Here is a 19,934-nt window from a genome sequence, read left to right as displayed (position 1 = left end):
CGTATGAAGGTGCTTGTGCGCAGCCATTTGTGGTGGCCTGGCCTAGACAAGGACATTGAAGCTAAGGTGCATGCATGCCACCTTTGCCAACGCCCGCGCCCTGAAATGCCCCAAGCTCCTGTACATAGATGGGAGGAAACACAGTCTCCATGATCTAGGGTGCACAGGGTCAATTCTTCTTGGTCCTCGTTGACAGCCATTCAAAATGGCTTGAGGTTGTACCTGTCTCATCAACCACCACTGCAAAGACTATTCAGGTACTGAGGGGGATTTTTGCTGCACACGGGCTACCAGACGTCATTGTGTCTGACAACGGCCCGCAATTCATTTCCTCCGAATTCCAAGCTTTCTTACAGGCTAACATGATTCGTCATGCCACCTCTGCACCATTCCACCTGTCCACCAACGGTATGGCTGAACGCATGGTTCGCATCACCAAGGACGCCTTGAGGAAACTGACCTTCGGAGACTGGCATCACAGGTTGGCTGACTTCCTCCTTTCTTATCGCACCACACCGTCCACTTCTACAGGGAGAAGCCCAGCTGAACTTCGTTGGGGGCGCAAACTGATTACCAAGCTTGACCGGTTGCATCCGGACAGACTGCCTCCTTCTGTTTCACACCCCAGGGCACCTAGGCAACTACTTGTGGGTGCTCCGGTTTGGACTCGTAATTACGGGCCTGGTCATACATGGGTCCCCGCTTCTATATCCAGAGTCACAGGTCCTCTGTCTTACGAGGTATCCCTGGACAACGGTCGTGTCCTGCATCGACACATCGACCAACTTCGCCCTAGACAGGACCTTCCCGCTGAGAAAACTTGGTCTTTTCCAGGGGGGGAGGGGGACCCCTTTGGGCAAGGGGAAAGGCATGGGCTGATGCCCATTATCAATGAGGAAGCTACAAACAGCTCATCTCAAGATTCCGCAAGTGCTCCCAACAGGAAGTCATGGAGCCCAAATAGATACCAGGCATCAACGCCTACGCCAGCCAGGGAGTCACCCCGGGGGCATAATCATTACTCACCCACATCACACAGTACTCCAGTCAGGGAGGATACCCAGGAGCATCCCAATAAACCATTCCCCGCAAGAGAGCTGGCACACACTCCTTCTAGTTGGCCTGACACTACCCCTGTCCCTAGAAGGAGGCAAACATACAGGGAGGTGGTCGAGGAACCAAATCCCGACTACAACACCTCTGACCTCACTCAGGGGACAACTGAGTTTTGGGACAGTACTGAAAACCCCATAAGCCTGGGGACAGAACGGGAACCAGGGGACAGACAACCTCCTGACAGGTCTTGGACGGACCTTGGAGGTTCTACAGAATCGCCCAACAGTGACAGTCACTTAGAGGTGCCAGAGAGCCTGCAGCAAGGCAGGACAACCAGGTTAAACAAAGAAAGAAGTCCTGGCCTGACGAGCCCAGTGGGCAAGCAAGCAGGCCAGGCATTGGAGCACAGTCCTTGGGAACCACCAAGGCAAAACAAGGGGGACAGGCACGCATCACCCCTCAGTCAAGGGGTACTTGGCAGGTACCCAGAAGTTAGGAGGTCACAGAGAGCAAGGAAATCTCCTAAGTATTTAGAGGATTTTGTAACTCTATTGGCAAAACAGAGTTAGTAGAAGAAGTAGGGCACTGAGGCTGATGGTAAACGAGGAATACCTGGTATTGGGGAGCATGGCACTACACTCACGATGGGTTATGTGTTATTATGGCATGGTGAATAAGTTTTAGCCCGGGGGGAAGGGGTGTTATGTCCTGAGCCTGTGCAAGCAGGCTCGGGGCATTGCAAATGGTCCCGGGCAGGTGCAAGCTGCCCGGGACCAGACAGGCTGTCGCCAGTATTTGTGCGCATGCGCAAGTGCTGGCGCGCCAAAAGTTGCAGATTGACCCGGGAAAGGCCTATAAAAGAGGCTGAGAGTTTTGGGCGTTGCTGGCGTCTTCCAACTGTAACCTGAACTAAAGAATAAAGAGTTACTGAGAACTACAACTGCTTCTCGTGTCTTGCCATTTCGCGAAGGACTCAACAGTATTTTTTTTCTGCTTTGTCATCCTTGTGCTGTCTCCCCCTCCCTGCGCTGTTATCATTAACACACTCCCCAATCCCTCCTCCTTACCCAATGCAAGGTGTCTCCTCCGATTCGGCACTAAATAAATCCTGTTGGGCTGCTGATCTGCCTGCCGTGTTTGCATACCATTGCCAATTCCTATTTCAACTCCCCCCTCCAACCCCCCTCCTCTCCCAGCCTGCCGATTCATACACCCTTTGTTATCCATTCCTGTCATCCTTCCCCCCCTTCCTTCAACCCTCCCACCTGTTGATTAACATATTGCTCCTGCCTTTCATCAACCATTCTTATTGATGTTCTCTTCCTCAATATCTTTTCCTTCCTGATCCGCTGCTCTACCTGCTGTTCCTGTTGATGATGATGGACATTTAAAGTCAATCAGCGCAAAACAGAGACACTTCAAAGAAAAACTGAAAGCTTAATCAACCTTAAGGATGCCAACCTTAAGGATGCCAAACACCCTGATTTCGCAGTTTGATTTGAACCTGTCATTCACCACATCGAAAGCAGTGAAGACATTAAAAACACCATCAGACAACGAATATCAGGATTACTTATCAACCACAGAACATACCACATGTTACCAAAATCTGAAAGCAGAGCTTTAGAGGATCTAAGAAAAGACAAATCCATCATCATCCTCCCAACTGATAAAGGTAGATCTACAGTAATTTTAAATAAACATGATTATGACCATAAAATCCTTGATCTACTTAATGACAAAACTGCATACTGCATCACCAACAAAGATCCTATGACATCACTCACCAACCGATTTAACAACACTTTAAACAGACTCAAGAGGGAAAACAGAATAAAAGACGAAGACCACAGATCCATCTGACCCAGAGACATAGCCATGGCACGTATATATGGACTCCCCAAAATCCACAAGGTAGGAGTTCCTTTAAGACCTATCGTATCTTTCAGAGGTACACCCACCTATGGCCTAGCAAAGTGGTTAAGCTTAAAACTCAAACATCTGATCAGCGACTCCCTAACCATGGTAAAATCCTTTGAGGATTTGTTGATGAAATTACGTACATTAAAGGTTAGAGACGATTAAATCATGATCTCATTCGATGTAGTATCCCTCTTCACATCCATTCCCCAAAATCTAGCCATCTCTATTTTTAGAAACCTTCTGCAAAAAGGAGAAATACAACACCCCAATTCTTCTAGCACAGAGGACTACATACCTTTACTGGGTTTCTGCCTTCAAACTTATTTTATTTACAAAGACACAACTTATGAGCAAGTGAAAGGCACACCCATGGGGTCACCCATTTCAAGCATAATTGCTGAAGCAGTACTACAGGATCTAGAACGTGTTGTCATGGCTGATTATCAACCTAGTTTTTGGGTTAGGTACGTGGACAATACCTTTGCAGTCATTAAGCGATGTGATACCACCAAATTCTTACAGAAACTGAATTCATTCCATCCAGACATCCAATTTACAGCAGAAGAGGAGGACAACAACACCTTACCCTTCCTGGATGTTTTGGTCCATCACCTTCCAGATGGCAATCTATCAACCACCGTCTATCGCAAAACCACTCACGCTGATAGAATTCTCCACTACCAAAGCAATCACCCTATATCGCATAAAATCAGCTGTTTAAGAACTTTATTCAAAAGAATCAAGACCCACTGCAGCACAGAAACAGCAAAATCTAAAGAGAAAGCATATCTTCTCAGAATATGCAAACAAAATAATTAGCCACCAAGCTTCATCAAACGTTGCTGCAAAGATAAAACACCACACTCAAACTACAATGCTCCAACTAATACAACTTGGGCAACACTCCCATACATCAATGGAGTCTCAGAAGCAACCACCAGGATCCTTGCCCCATACAATACCAACATAGCACATAAACCCAACCAAACGTTACGTTCCCAGTTGATGCGACCCAAAGAACCATTACCAATCAGTGATTTGTCCTCCATCGTATACAAGATTAACTGCAACACATGCCGATGTAACTACATTGGAGAAACATCAAAAAGACTTAAAACCAGAATACATGAGCATGTTTTGGCAGTAAGAAGACAAGAACAACGCTCCCACGTCTGGACCCATATAGCTGAGCATGGCCACACTTTCAACTTTAAAGGAGCAGAAGTCATTGCTCATGATTCCACCAAAGGAGGCCGTCTTTTAAAAGAAGCTTGGTTTTCAGACTGTCATTCTATTAATAGACACATAGACCTACTACCTCCTTACCAAACCCTAAAAAGACATTTACAAAAACATAAAATACCTAAACACTTCAACCCAACCAATAATAACACAAAAACACCACCCCACCCACTTATCAAACCCCAAACCAACATAATAGATATCCTTTCTACAACACAATCCTTTTCATCAAACCTAATTAAAGAATATAATTCTAACACAACCATGACAACTCACACAACCAACACACCATGTTTTGATATTCTCACACACAGAAACAACAACCCCCTGACCACAACATCCAGGACACAAACACCCAAAACATAAATCCTGCAACCTCACAAGACACTCACACACAACAAAACATACACACACAACACCTAAGTAACAACAGAATATTAAGACCAAGACCAAAACTCCCCCCTGCAATGAAATATGACTTATCACATTCAACGGAACAAAATATTACAGCCCAATTCCCAAACACCACAAAACCACCCACAACTAATAAGCATAAAAAACGAACACACACAAACATTCCAAATAACCGTACCCAACAAAACACACACACAACAACAACCCTACACCAAACAAACTATACAATCCAAGAGGCTGGCTAAAAGGCATGCTGGATCTACGCGCCAAACAGCTGACAAGCGCGACTTTTAAAATAGTCTTGAGACTGACTGCTCTATGCCTTTAAGAGCTTCTTAAGCACATTATGTGCACATGCCTCACTGCAACCGTTTTTTTAACTGTCATATAAATTTATGCACATACTCCCCCTTCTCATTTAGCCCTTTGCTCTGATGATGTTAACAGGTTGTTAACGAAAGCTCAGCAATTAATAAAAAAAGCCTTTTATCTTACATCCCAGAGCTCTTTATTTTTATCTGATTGACTTTAAATGTCCATACCTGGGATTCTAATATTCCAAATTATATATATAATAATAATATCCTATAGCAGTAATGTTGTTCATGAATGCTCCTTCCTGCTGTTATTTGGAACTATGTTTCATATGGGAAAACATGTAAGGTATGTTATTTGTGTCATAATGTAAGTCCTGCCATATATATTATGTCAAGATACTTATGCCTGCATTGGTTATACCTTTTTTCTTTAGTGGATGTCTATGAACACCTCTACTCAAGATCCTGGTAAGCTGCTAAACAATATCGATTGGTTAGAAAATAGTCAGTTGTGGCAAAGACAAATGGATCAGTAGATGAATTAATATGCTGAATCCACAAAAGAGATTATCTACACTGCAACGAAGAGCTAACAGAGCTGAAGGGACTGCATAAAATACCTCATTGTAGTCAAAAAAAAAAAAAGTCTGTTATGAAACCAGGTCAACTATATAAAGCCCCTCTCTCATAGCATTCAAGCACTTTATAAGAATTAAAAGGTGCCAAAGTTATTTGTGCATATTTTAAGAGGTGAAGAACTGAGATAAATATCAAAAACCATTTTATTCTCTCGCTTTTCTTTAAACAATTGGTACTGTCATTATTGTCACCCAAGTGACACCATCACTGAAATATTATTACTTATTACACTTTGGGAAAATTATAAAAATCTCACTTTTTCATTAGAGAATGTTGTCCTCTGAGGATAGGATAAACTGATCAAATCCTGTTTTTCTAATATATATATATATATATATGTTTTCTGAGGTCTTCGCAGGTGTTTGTATGTAGGTCTTTGGTTGTTTGGACAAACCAACAGAAGAATAAGTGCACGCATTGAAGAACATAAGAACTCAGTCAAAAAAGAGGAACCAACATCTTCCCTGGTCCAACACCTTAAAGCCACAGGACATGAAATTGACTTTAAAAATACCAGAACCATTGCCAAAAGTGAACATTTTAATAACAGAATAATCAGAGAAGCCATCGAGATAGAAAAACGCCCACACAGCATGAACAAGCGAGATGATACCTCCCGCCTACCAGCCATTTGGAAACCCGCCCTTATTGACAAACGACTCCCTAACACAAAAAATGATACCAGACCCACACTCACAAAAACCACACAGGAGGTCACCACCACACATCCACGCAAAGCCCACCGATGATGAGGCACGACCACAAACCAGAAGCCAGACCACAGCTGCATCATTAGCCACTTTAAACCCCTCCAATCCATACATGAAGCAAACTGACACCCTCCATGAAGATGAGGCACGACCACGAACGCGAAGCCAAAAAATAGCAAGGCAGCCCAAAATCTTAACCCCCCCTGCAACTCAGACTAACCTGAGCACAACCAAACAGAACACTCCCCCAGCCAATCAGCCAAGCACAGAGCACAGCCACGCCCCTAACCAATCAGAACACACCTCCACCCAATCAGAACACAGCCAAGCTCCCACCCAATCAGTTCATACCCCCACTGGCAGTTAAAAGGAAGAAACAGCTAAGACCACACATTGCTGCTCGAAGCACGAAGCTGAAAACACCAGCCTGAAGATGACGAATGGGACTTCGTCGAAACGTCGCCAAGACACTTCCAATTTTACGCGGGAGAAAACCCAAACAACCAAAGACCTACATATATATATATATATATATATATATATATATATATATATATATATATATATATATATATATATATATATATATATAAAACCAAGCAAATAAACGTGAGCACCAGGGAATGTTTAAAAATTTTAGTAAAATTTAGTAAAATTTAATACAATACCAATAAAATCACCATAAAAATTAATAGCTATAAAACGCCTAGCTTTCGTCTGCAACTGCTGACATCATCAGGGCTCAAAATGCAGGTCAGTGGGAGAGTCCTCTTTATAGATTGGTCAGAGTCTGCACTCGGCTCCTAGATCTTGTCATTGGGCCTGATGCAATAGGCTGTTTCTCAGTTGCCGGTTTCTTATTGGCAATGATTGCTTTCTTGCATTTTTTACTTGTGTAGCTGTCATTGGGTGTTTTCTCTCTGTCAAATTCGGGGTTTGATGGAGCATCCCCCCTCTCCTTTTTTGCTTTATTGCCACCCCTACTTCGTTTAGCTGCACTCCTCCCTCCTCCCCTTTCCCCACTCCATTCTGATTGCCCAGTCGCAACACGCTGTCTCTTATTTTCTTTGTATTTCCCCCAATCATGATCTCCACAGATGTTGTTCGAGTTAATTACTGCCACACCCCTTGTTTCCTCCTTGCTCCTTGCCTGCACGGTGTCGCTTTGAGAGTTCTTCTGTGCTGTCTGTTGATACGGGCAGATCGGCATTGCAAGGTGGGGTGGGCGGGTCTTACCCTCCAAACATGCTAAGGAGGTTGTTTCTCCCCTTTTAGAGTACGATCTGGTAGTTGTTGCCCCCAGGCATCTCCTTTCTTTATCTCCGACCTTGGTGTGTTCCATCCTAGTTTTAATCAACTCGTCCTGGGTGTTCTCTATACGGTAATCAGGAGTATCAGCCTTCATTGCTCTCTCCCCTCCACTCCCGGAGTTCCTCCCATGCGCATCTTCATCGGGTTCACTCCACACACCCCGTTGGCACATTTGAGTTGGTGTTACTGAACGGAGCGATCGAGTTATTACAGGTGGTAGAGCTGGAGAAGCTACCCTTTCCTCTCCCAAATGTGGCAGATAATTCAATGCTCCCGCCAAGGGTGTTTTAGATGCGGATCTCTTATCGGACGACACTCTCCCCTCCGGGTATCCTGGGGGGTGCATGCAGTCTCCCAATCCACACGTTAGTGCTCCTGTGTCTCCCGGCGCTCCTTCAGATGCTCGGAGATGTCTAACCATTCTGGGGGTGGGGGGAAGTCCCGATCGTTGTCTACATTCCGTTTGAGTACTCCCAGGCTGTGGATGGTGAAAGGGGGAATTCTTCTCCACAATCCTCTCCATCGGTATATTCCGTGTTTCTTTAGGATGTCTCCAATGGGGTGGGGAATCGCCCATGCTCCAAGCTCTCAGCGTTAAGTGGGCTGGGCAAAGATTGATATGCCGATTAATTGAGTCCTTATTGGATAGCCATGCCTCCTTAAGCAAGCGGCCCCCTTTCGTATTGTCACTAGCCAAGACACGTACGTTTTCAAAATCAAATCGGTGGCCTGATTCAGTCATATGTGCCGCAATCTGTGAGTATTGTTTGCCCCTCTTTACCGCTAGTTTGTGTTCATGGACCCTATTTCTTACTCTCTTGGCGGTCTCCCCAACATAGTTCTTAGAGCAGTCCTCACAGTCAATTCTGTAAATGACTGCTGACTTATCCATGGTGGGGAGTGGGTCCTTGGGGCGCATGATTGCGGCACATAGCGTCTGATTGGGTCTATGGGCTACCTTAACATTGTATGGTGCTAGTAATCTAGCAGTAGCTTCAGAGACGTTGCAGATATAGGGGAGGGTAACCAATGTCGTCTGTGGCGCAGGTTCATTTGTACACAGATCTCTTCGAGGTTCAGGTGGCACACTAAAGCGCCTAATGAACCTTGTTGGATATCCATTACGTTTGCATATATGAAAAAGATGATTTCTTTCCTCTGTTTTTGCCCTGGCAGTACTACAGTGGGATTCCACCCATTTAAACAGGGCTCTAATGCAACTAACTTTATGGGCCACTGGGTGATTACTCTTGTGATGGAGGATTCTGTCCGTACACGTTGGTTTTCAGTATACCCTAGTGTCAAGAGTTCCATCTGGCTGCCGATGAACTAGTACATCTAAGAATGCCAGTGAACTTTGACTTTCTTCCTCCATCGTGAATTGGATGTCCAGGTATACTGAATTCAGTATGCCCATAAAGTTAGTTTTTTGATGCCTCTTGATGACAGTAAAGGTATCATCCACATAGCAGGCCCAGAATTTAGGCCGATATTGGGCCATCGCTATGCACTCCAACTGTTGGAGTACTACCTCAGCAATTACACTGGAGATCGGAGACCCCATAGGTGTACCTTTAGTTTGCTCATATATGGTACCCTGAAAAGTAAAATACGTCTTCAGGCATACCTTCACTAGCTTTATGAGGTCTTCGGTTTGGAAAGAGTCCTGCTGCTGATCCGAACCCCTTTGGTTCAGGCGGTTCCTTAATACCGTAACCGCAAGGTCCTGTGGGATGGAGGTGAAGAGTGAAATGATGTCAAAAGATACCATTACCTCATCTTCCTCCACCCTCAGGGATTTTATCCTATCCAGGAACTCCTCCGCCGATCTCACAGTGTTGGTATTATCATCGGTCAGGTGGCCGATGCGATTGCTCAGCCACTTGGCCAGTTCTGAAGGAGCGCCGGGAGACACAGGAGCACTAACGTGTGGATTGGGAGACTGCATGCACCCCCCAGGATACCCGGAGGGGAGAGTGTCGTCCGATAAGAGATCCACATCTAAAACACCCTTGGCGGGAGCATTGAATTATCTGCCACATTTGGGAGAGGAAAGGGTAGCTTCTCCAGCTCTACCACCTGTAATAACTCGATCGCTCCGTTCAGTAACACCAACTCACATGTGCCAACGGGGTGTGTGGAGTGAACCCGATGAAGATGCGCATGGGAGGAACTCCGGGAGTGGAGGGGAGAGAGCAATGAAGGCTGATACTCCTGATTACCGTATAGAGAACACCCAGGACGAGTTGATTAAAACTAGGATGGAACACATCAAGGTCGGAGATAAAGAAAGGAGACGCCTGGGGGCAACAACTACCAGATCGTACTCTAAAAGAGGAGAAACAACCTCCTTAGTATGTTTGGAGGGTAAGACCCGCCCACCCCACCTTGCAATGCCGATCTGCCCGTATCAACAGACAGCACGGAAGAACTCTCAAAGCGACACTGTGCAGGCAAGGAGCAAGGAGGAAACAAGGGGTGTGGCAGTAATTAACTCGAACAACATCTGTGGAGATCATGATTGGGGGAAATACAAAGAAAATAAGAGACAGTGTGTTGCGACTGGGCAATCAGAATGGAGTGGGGAAAGGGGAGGAGGGAGGAGTGCAGCTAAACGAAGTAGGGGTGGCAATAAAGCAAAAAAGGAGAGGGGGGATGCTCCATCAAACCCCGAATTTGACAGAGAGAAAACACCCAATGACAGCTACACAAGTAAAAAATGCAAGAAAGCAATCATTGCCAATAAGAAACCGGCAACTGAGAAACAGCCTATTGCATCAGGCCCAATGACAAGATCTAGGAGCCGAGTGCAGACTCTGACCAATCTATAAAGAGGACTCTCCCACTGACCTGCATTTTGAGCCCTGATGATGTCAGCAGTTGCAGACGAAAGCTAGGCGTTTTATAGCTATTAATTTTTATGGTGATTTTATTGGTATTGTATTAAATTTTACTAAATTTTACTAAAATTTTTAAACATTCCCTGGTGCTCACGTTTATTTGCTTGGTTTTAAATATGGATATACCCAGGGATCATATTTTTAGTGTAATTGTTTATATTTATATATATATATATATATGTTTTTGGTTATTAGGGTTTTCTCCTGCGTAAAATTGGAAGTGTCTTGGCGATGTTTCGATGAAGTCCCATTCGTCATCTTCAGGCTGGTGTTTTCAGCTTTGTGCTTCGAGGAGCAATGTGTGGTCTTAGCTGTTTCTTCCTTTTAACTGCCAGTGGGGGTGCCTCATCTTCATGGTGGGTGTCAGTGATGAGGCATGACCACAAACGCGAAGCCAAACAATAGCAAGGCAGCCCACCATTTGAAATCCCCCGGCAACTCAGACTAACCTGAGCACAACAAAGCCCCAACCCAAACAGAACACTCCCCCATCCAATCAGAGCACAGCCAACCCCCCCATCCAATCAGAGCACAGCCAAGCCCCTAAACAATCAGAACACACCTCCACCCATTCAGAACACAGCCAATCAGTTCATACCTCACTGGCAGTTAAAAGGAAGAAACAGCTAAGACCACACATTGCTCCTCGAAGCACGAAGCTGAAAACACCAGCCTGAAGATGACGAATGGGACTTCGTCGAAATGTGGCCAAGACACTTCCAATTTGACGCGGGAGAAAACCCAAATAGCCAAAGACCTACATACAAACACCCGTGAAAACCTCAGAAAACATATACATATATACATATACATACACAAACACACACATACATATATACATATATAACTCACTGTCAAGAAATTTCTCCTTAATTATAGGTTGGTTCTCTCCTTGATTAGTTTCCATCTTATCCTGTCTTATTTATTTATTTATTTATTTATGAGCCTTATATACCGCTTTTAAGTGCAAGCACTCTCTAAGCAGTGTACACCAGTAAGCAATGTATGTATGTATGTGTATATATATATATATATATATATATATATATATATATATATATATATATATATATATATATATTTACATTGCCCCCAACAATCTGGGTCCTCATTTTACCTACCCCGGAAGGATGGAAGGCTGAGTCAACCTTGAGCCGGTGAGATTTGATCTGCTGACCTGCTGAACACAGTCAGCTAAAGTGGCCTGCAGTACTGCACTCTAACTGCTGCGCCACCTCGGCTCAGTCTTCAGCTGCTTTGGAGAATAGGTTGACCCCCTCTTTTGGCAGCCCCTTAGATATTGGAATACTGCTATCATATCACCCCTAATCCTTCTTTTCATTAAACTAGACATATTCAATTCTTCGTATGTTTATCCTCCATGTTTTATTATTTAATAGAGTTCAGATTGCTTCCCCCCAAAGTTGTGCCTTAAAATAACTCTCTCTCCCTCTTTCTAATATTTGGATGATTAGACACAAAACATGGACAGAGTATATTTAAAAGACCATAATTGGAAGTTAGAGGAATTTTAGTCAACATTTGTCAAAATTAGTGAAGGGCACCAGTTTTAAAAAGTTTGCTACAATATATCACTTCTGGTGGTTGTTTGTTTTTTACATTATTCATGTGACTGTTAATATATAAGTACACCGATGACTTATAATGACAATCACCATTTTTCATCAACTGATTATTTCAGTTACTGCAGTGCAGTGTTAGTTATATAAAGATGAATGATTTTGCTTCCAGTGTGGATGAGCTAGTGGATTTGTAATCCAATTAAATAGCATCATGCTTATATTTTCATTAATTCTTATGTTTCCCAATATTTTTTTAAATTGATCCACAGAAACTGTCTAATTAAATGAGAAGCGAGAGACAACTTATCTATAAATCTGTACACACTTACTAAGGCATGTATGAACACATACCAAGGTATTTACAAATCAGGTCCACATTATCAAGATGATTTTACATAGTTGGGTAATGAAATGCCTGAAAGGAAACAACCAAACTCAGCACCAAAGACTCCACTATGTACACATCTTTCTTAACTATTTACAAACATTAGCCAGATTCTAAATAGTAATTCTTCACTTGTAATATTTAATTCACATTTTGACAATGAAATTTAACAGTGTATATCTTCTGAGGGAATGGTACAAACATGGCATTCTTTTATTAATTAATGTTGGTGTAAAAGTATATGAAACAAAAGACTTTTCAGGTGTTTCATTGTTAAGGCTATGGGTTTTGATTTTTGTCTTGATAGTTGTCTTTTGATATTGTTAGATTACAACATTACTTCTCCTTTATTGAATAGGTTGAAATAAGTTATACCTCCAGAAGAAAATAGGACTTCCTCAATCAACATTATTCTCTATATAGAAAACATCTGTTGTTTAATTTTGAGCTCAGTAATATTTGAAGATGGCAAATATTTTTTAAAGGAAAAATATTCATATGGTCACTTTATTAATCTCGTATATCATTCAGCAACTGAAATAAGATTACTACATATATGGTAAAGGATAGACAGCCACTATGATCTATTGGTTAAAGTAATGAACTAGGAGCTGGAAGACCCAAATTCTAGTTCTTCTTTAGGCATAGAAGACAATAACTTTGAACCACTGTCTCTCAATCTGAGCTCAGGAAGTTGCAGAAAATTTTAGAAGAAAATAAACGCAAACTATATTCACAATATTGCCAAGAAATTGTTTAGGCTAGTTATAAGGAGTCAAATTTGATTTGATGGGGGGGGAGAGATATGCCCTGTAGAAAAAGTTAGTTAGTTTCCCAGATAATTTTAAACCAAGAAATGTTATAACAAAATAAACAGTGGCTATAAAGCTGCTGTTCTTGTGACATAAAAGGATAGCTCTAAAAGTAATTAGAACAGTTTTAATAAAAAATGCATTTGATTTCTTGACTCTTGAAAATATTCCTCGATACTCAGGGTTAGAAATACTTGTAGGGATTGAACAATCCAAAAATAGTAGTAAAATTATTCATTTTGTGATTTTAAGGAACCCAAAAGAGGTATTATCCCAATACTTATTATATTGTTTCTGATTATTAGTATAGAAATGAAATTGATACGTAATCTTACCTATCCTAATTTAGCTAATGCTATTCAGTATATCTACATGAATCTGTAGTCATCTTCATAATTGATCATATCACATTTTTATCAGGCATATGCAGAAATTTATAATACACTAAAAATAAATAATTTATTCTGTTTCTGCTATATTTCCTTCTAGTCACATTTAGTAAATATCTGATATTATAACCATCACAGGATATGCAAAGAGCCGAGGTGGCGCAGCAGTTAGAGTGCAGTACTGCAGGCCACTTTAGCTGACTGTGTTCAGCAGGTCAGCGGTTCAAATCTCACCGGCTCAAGGTTGACTCAGCCTTCCATCCTTCCGGGGTAGGTAAAATGAGGACCCAGATTGTTGGGGGCAATGTATATATATATATATACATTGCTTACTGGTGTACACCGCTTAGAGAGTGCTTGCACTTAAAGCGGTATATAAGTCTCATAAATAAATAAATAAATAATTAAATAAAGTGTATAAATCTACATGTAAAAAAATCTGTTTTAGTATCAAATGCATTTAGATTTGTTTATTTTGAAAGAAAATAACTTTAAATAATATTATTTCACCAAACAAGCATTTAATTAAATTTAATATTTAATTACAATTTTTTATGGGGAGTCTTTTAATGCAGTTTAATGTAGATTAACAATATACTTATAAATAAATTCATAAGGAACTAATATGGATCATAAATTCAAATCACATTTCCAATTCTGCTAATATAAGGAAAATTCCACCCTGTGCCAAGCATTCTTCCTAAAGAGCTCTCTATATACACTTTTTGTAAGCTTAATACAATTAAGGAACCCCTTCCAGAAAAGAAACCACAATGTGCACAAAGAATTCAACCATATATTAGGGATTCTGTCTTTTTCATCAATAGGAGGAGCAAACTTGCTTGTGTAGACCTCATTCATAAAGTCTCCTTAAGTTGTGAACAAACAAAATGATTAGTGAAGTTAGCATGACCTTGATTATTACAAAGTTTATTGTAGGCAACTTAACTTTTCTTAGTAGTTGATGACAGGAATATAATATCAGCGGTTTTAATCACATAAATAGCACAGTATGTGCCTTACCATTCCAATATAAAATAACAAATCCAATAAAGTATGTTTATCAGATTAAATACATATATACCTGCATAATAAATGGATATCAACTGGCTTCCAGATGGTAGATGCTGAATTTCTAAAGATGTTATATAATTTACAGGACATATTTTAAAGTAGCTAAAATTTATTTTCTGGGAAAAAAGAGGAATTCTGAAAAATGTAATATTATTTCTAATATATTCACTTCTTTTATTCATTTATACTTTCCATCATCAATCAAACACATATACTTATGTTACTGCAGGGTTTTCAAGGAGTGTAACATTTCAGAAAGTGTAAGGCTATTAATCATGTCAAAGAAAACATCAGATATGCTATCTGTCTTCCTATCATACAATACTTGCATTTGTAAGTACTGTATGCTCTGAACAAAGATGCATTGCACAACCTAGATAATGGCATAGCTGTATTATTTGGAAAAGATGCTTAAGGAGTTTTTAGTCCTGATATCCACTGAGGTTATTGTCAAGCCTGCAAGCAATATTTTATAGCTGTAAAATCTATTTGTGTGACTTATATAAAAATAACACTTGAATAACAGATGCAGTAGAATGAATTTTAGCATTTGAAACACAGGAAAAATTGGATTGTAAGTGATGGTTTTTATCTTCCCCATATAAATGTTAATAGCAAATAAAAATATGGTAAGACTAACCAAGTCAAATAGGAAAACCAGGTCTGTTGTTATTTCTTAAACTAGAAGTATAAAAAACATAAGGTTTAGAAACATAAGGTTTTTTGAGGCCTGAGCAAAAGAAATTAATTGTCCTTGGGCTGTATTAGGGCATAAGCATTCTGCCTATGACATCTTTAATATCCATCATTTTGAATTGCTCACTCATCTGGCATGCCTTACCCATTTTTTTTTTTGCCTTCAAGTTAGCCACAGAAGTAGATATAGAAAGAAATTCAAGAATTGTCAAGCAACCATCAGCTCCCTTTTATTCTGCCTCCAGTTTTACTGAATCTGAGAAATATCCTGAGATAATTTGGGGAAGGGAGAGTTATTTTGTTCACTCAATCCACTGGCTGTTTGGTTTCACCAACAATTATTGTCTGATTCGATAGGAATTACTTCTGCTCAGCTGCAAAGAATTAGAATTATATTCAAACTATTTTTTTGTTGTTAGAGAAGGCATGAAGTGATGAAATAGGGAACTTCAGTGCATGGTGTAGACTGAATTCAGATTTAAATTGGGGTGAGGTCAGGAAAAAGAAGGGAATGCCTGATTTTTTTTTTGAAGACATAGACTAATACAACTTTTCTCATATCAATGTGATGACAGGACTATGTAACTGAAATTTCATATAGTTTTATGTCAAAAATGTATATGTAGTACATTGCCAGTTTTAAACAAATGTTTTTTGTTGGTTTGGAGATTTGTCAAAATGAACCAATTCATCACTGATCTAAATCTTGCTTCTCATATCCCATGACAGGATGATGAAGTTGTACTTCAGTGTGTAGCCAACATTCATAAAGAACAACGCAAGTTCTGCCTGGCTGCTGAGGGGCTTGGAAATCGGCTCTGCTTTTTGGAACCAACCTCAGAAGCTAAAGTAAGACTCCTTTCTTACTATAATTTAATATTAATGTAGTTTAATTCCTTTTAGCTGCCCAGAATCACGCTGGGGAGGTGGACAACTGTATAAAAATAAATAAATAAATAAATAAATAAATAAATAAATAAATAAATAAATAAATATTCATTAGTCTATAAACTGTTATTAAAAGTTTTACTGCACTTCCTCTAGGAGGTATATATTGTGCAAAATCCTGAGTTGTTTTGCTGTGTTGTCTTCTCACAAAAATGGCTTTGTTTGACAGCTGACTTTGCAATTCAAGAATGGAAGTTCCATTAATTTTCTGTAAGGAAAACTATTCTTTGAGCTACATGGAAAGTGTCCTTGGAAATCTACAAGGAAAACTATTTTTAGAATTGAGGTGGGGGTAGGAATCAAATCACAACCTGTGATGTCCATAGAAATATTATACAACAATCATTACTGTAAATGCATGTCTTCTTGCTGAATTAGTACCATGTTCTTTAGCCTGAAATGGATGTAAATAAATAATTGTAGCATTCATAATATTATATTTCTTTACTATTCCATATTAAAAAAAAGATACCAATGAGAAGAGTTGTTTTTTCTAGGTTAGCTTCATGGCATATATATAAAAAAACAAACAGATTTCTAGTACCAAAGTCAATGATTTATATCAAATATCCTTTCATTTCTGAAATAATAAAGTTTAATCACACATTAATAATTAATGTGATATCAAATAAATTTTGTAAAAAATGTTCTATTCTTTTGGCATTTGCCATTTTAGCCCACTGAATTGTTTCTGCCAAAGATAAAATCTTTTTAAAAATCACTGACTTAAAGCCTAGTTTCAATAACAGCTGACTCAGTATACAAGAAGTGCTGCAATCTAATTGAAGTCTATGATACAGCATAAGAAACAGAGGCAATAAGAAAGGATTTAGAATGATGGAAAAGCTCTGGTGTTGAATTAATCTATTAATTGCTCATTTTCCGAGTGATATGAAAGTTCTGGGTTGATCTTCTCCAATCTGATCCCCTCCAGATATATTGGATATCAATCTTCGTCTATTGCTAGCCAAAATGGCCAAATGCCATATCTGGAAGGCACCAGTAGGAAAGGCTGTTTAAGAAAGTTATCTCTGAAAACTGTAATAAGCTGGCTTTGGCTTTCAGAAGCATTGGCAGTGCAGAAATAGCAGCTTGCAGAGTCTGAGAACAATTCCTAGGGACAGAAGCTATCAATGCAACAAGAACAAAAGGGGGTTTGGTCATATTATAAAGAATGACTGGGGAGCAAATTGCACAAACACTATGTAAGGGAAGAATGAATAGGTCGAAAAGAAGGGGAAGAGAGAACACTGATGGTTAGATTGAATTAATGGCATTCTCAAAAAGAATAAAGTGAGTCAAACAAAAAGCAATATATTGAGTAGTGTACAGAGGAGGTAGAAACAAGCATGGTTTGCAAGGACAGAGAGGTATAGTGAACAATATTAATATAAATCAAATTTAGCTATATATTTTTCTTTTTTCAACCTTATGCTTTAATTTATTTGACCTACCTTTTTGTATTCCCTTTCTCTGTTTTACATGATGTTATTTACCAGCAAAAGTTAATAGTCTGATTGCTTTGTCTATGTACATGTATTTCTTATTTTCAGTTATAAATACTGAAGTAGAGGTTCCTTGGACCTCAGTTAGGAATCCAACTTTCCTCCAGTTATTTCATGAACAAATTCAGGGAACCTGGAAATTAGAGTCTTCTCAAAACCACTGATGAAAGGTTGTTTGCATTAGCAAGAAAATTTATCCTGCCTTCATGTGAAATCTCTCTAGCAGCTCAGCTTGTTTTCCGTATAATGAAAATAAAACTAATACTTATAATTGGTAACTGTGACATTGTTATTAAAAATGGAAGACAATCTTCACATGAATAAAAGGTAAAGTTTTATATTTCATAGAAACCTGCAATTCATAAAATAATGGTCTATGTCTTAATGACAGTGTTATTCTTGAATTTGGCTTGTTTGAAATGAAATTCAGCAGTGAATTTATATTAGTCTATCAAAATTACAGAAATATGAAGTCTCTGGCTGCTTATGGTTGCGGATGTATGAGTGATGTATTTATTATTGTTTAAGGGCAGATAATATCTATGTTATTTCTTCACTTCTAAATTGCTTTGTTGTTGGTTCCATACTGTATATCCCATGATTCAAATTGCACAAAAAGTGGAACTTATATCTGAAAAGTTTCTTTTCTACATATAATCTGCTTTTTATTACAACTATCTCCTTTTTCCTATAAATGAAAATGAAGCCATTTAATTTAAATTTACCCAGTTCATTCAAAAATACTGTTTAAATAATCAAGATAAATTCCTTCTAAAAGAGAACCATATTCACTGTTTATCACTAAATGGCTTCTGTTTATTAATTTATAAATCTATTTAAATAAATTAAGTTAAAGTACTTGAGGCAAAATAAGTTAGGATTATTCTGTTGCTGCTTTGTATCAGTGTTATGATACCACTGTTTGTAATGTGAAAAGATGGTTTGGGCATGGCTAACAAATACATGGCTAACAACTATGCATGAATTCTACTTGTCAAAAAGTTAGACATCTGTTTTCTGCAATCACTTGGACAGCATTAAAAATATATTCCAGGTATACTAATTAATTGCTGGAGCCTTGCCAAATTGCGTAATATTGCATGAAATACAATATTTTTTGCAGTGCAGTCAAATAGGGCTATCTAGTTCCATGATACTATGCCCTACCTCTAATATTTATTTTCACCATATCTGTTAAGAGGCAATAAAACATGATGCCCTTGTTTAGTTTTGTACAACATTCAGGTACCAACAGCTGAACTGGAAATTGGTTTAAATATGTCTTTAAAGCCCTCATTTTTAAAATCACGTTACTTAATAGCATAAAATTAGGTAAAATCACTGGAATCTAAATGGGGATTGCTCCTGGCCAAATTGTATGCCTTTGTGTGTCTGTCTCTGTGTGAGTGTTTTTATGTCTGCCTTATGTTCAGCATATGACTTGGATATCTATCTTCCTCCTATCTATATTATTCCACAGATAACAGATTAATTAATCTGTCAAATGTATTTTATCAAATATTTGTTCACAACTTGAAGAAATTTCCCTGGTGATTTTGAGAATAATCACTATGCATTGATGGTACCTAATATGTTCAACATTCCATTTTATGGACTGACAAGGTTCTAGTTTTAGAGATCATTACACCGGAAGGAGATGTAAATACATTTTTATTGTGTTTATATTACATGCCAGTGCATATTTGATTTCGTGAAACAGTTCTTATACAATTTTTTTCTATCTGTAGTATTCCGTTTCTTAAGAACTATGAAAGAAATGGAGTTAGAATATGTTCTTTATTTCACAAATTGATGAATGTGGAACAGCAGTTTAGTAGTATCTATCGAATTACAGTTTTGGCTAATCAGTTATATATCCCCCCCAAAATGCACACACATACAAAAGACAAAAAATACATTATTGTTGTTAAGTGCAAGTACAATATTAAAAACTACATTTTTTAAAAAACTATATCCCACCATAGTGATTGCCTAGTTAATGAGCTGTCCAGGGTTTGTCTTTGTGTAAG

General features: G+C 39.3%; 1 protein-coding gene across 21 annotated transcripts in view; it reads left to right on the top strand.

Annotated features, from left to right (window-relative positions):
• The window catches only part of RYR3 (ryanodine receptor 3), a 301,080-nt gene that overhangs the window by 37,435 nt on the left and 243,711 nt on the right, over positions 1-19,934 (top strand). For all 21 annotated transcript variants that reach the window (XR_005556461.1, XM_039341606.1, XM_039341605.1 and 18 more), the window contains exon 2: positions 16,181-16,300. Coding sequence is in view for 20 of the 21 variants with exons in the window: in XM_039341606.1 (XP_039197540.1) it covers positions 16,181-16,300 (120 nt within the window). In the remaining variant the exon portion in view is untranslated. The remainder of the gene's footprint in view (positions 1-16,180; positions 16,301-19,934) is intronic.

The sequence above is a fragment of the Crotalus tigris genome, unplaced genomic scaffold, assembly GCF_016545835.1.
Source record: "Crotalus tigris isolate CLP2741 ecotype Arizona unplaced genomic scaffold, ASM1654583v1 scf7180000017771.5222438, whole genome shotgun sequence".
NCBI classification, from domain to species: Eukaryota; Metazoa; Chordata; class Lepidosauria; order Squamata; family Viperidae; genus Crotalus; species Crotalus tigris.
Note: the sequence above shows the minus strand (reverse complement) of the source record. Positions and strands in the feature narration are given on the sequence as shown.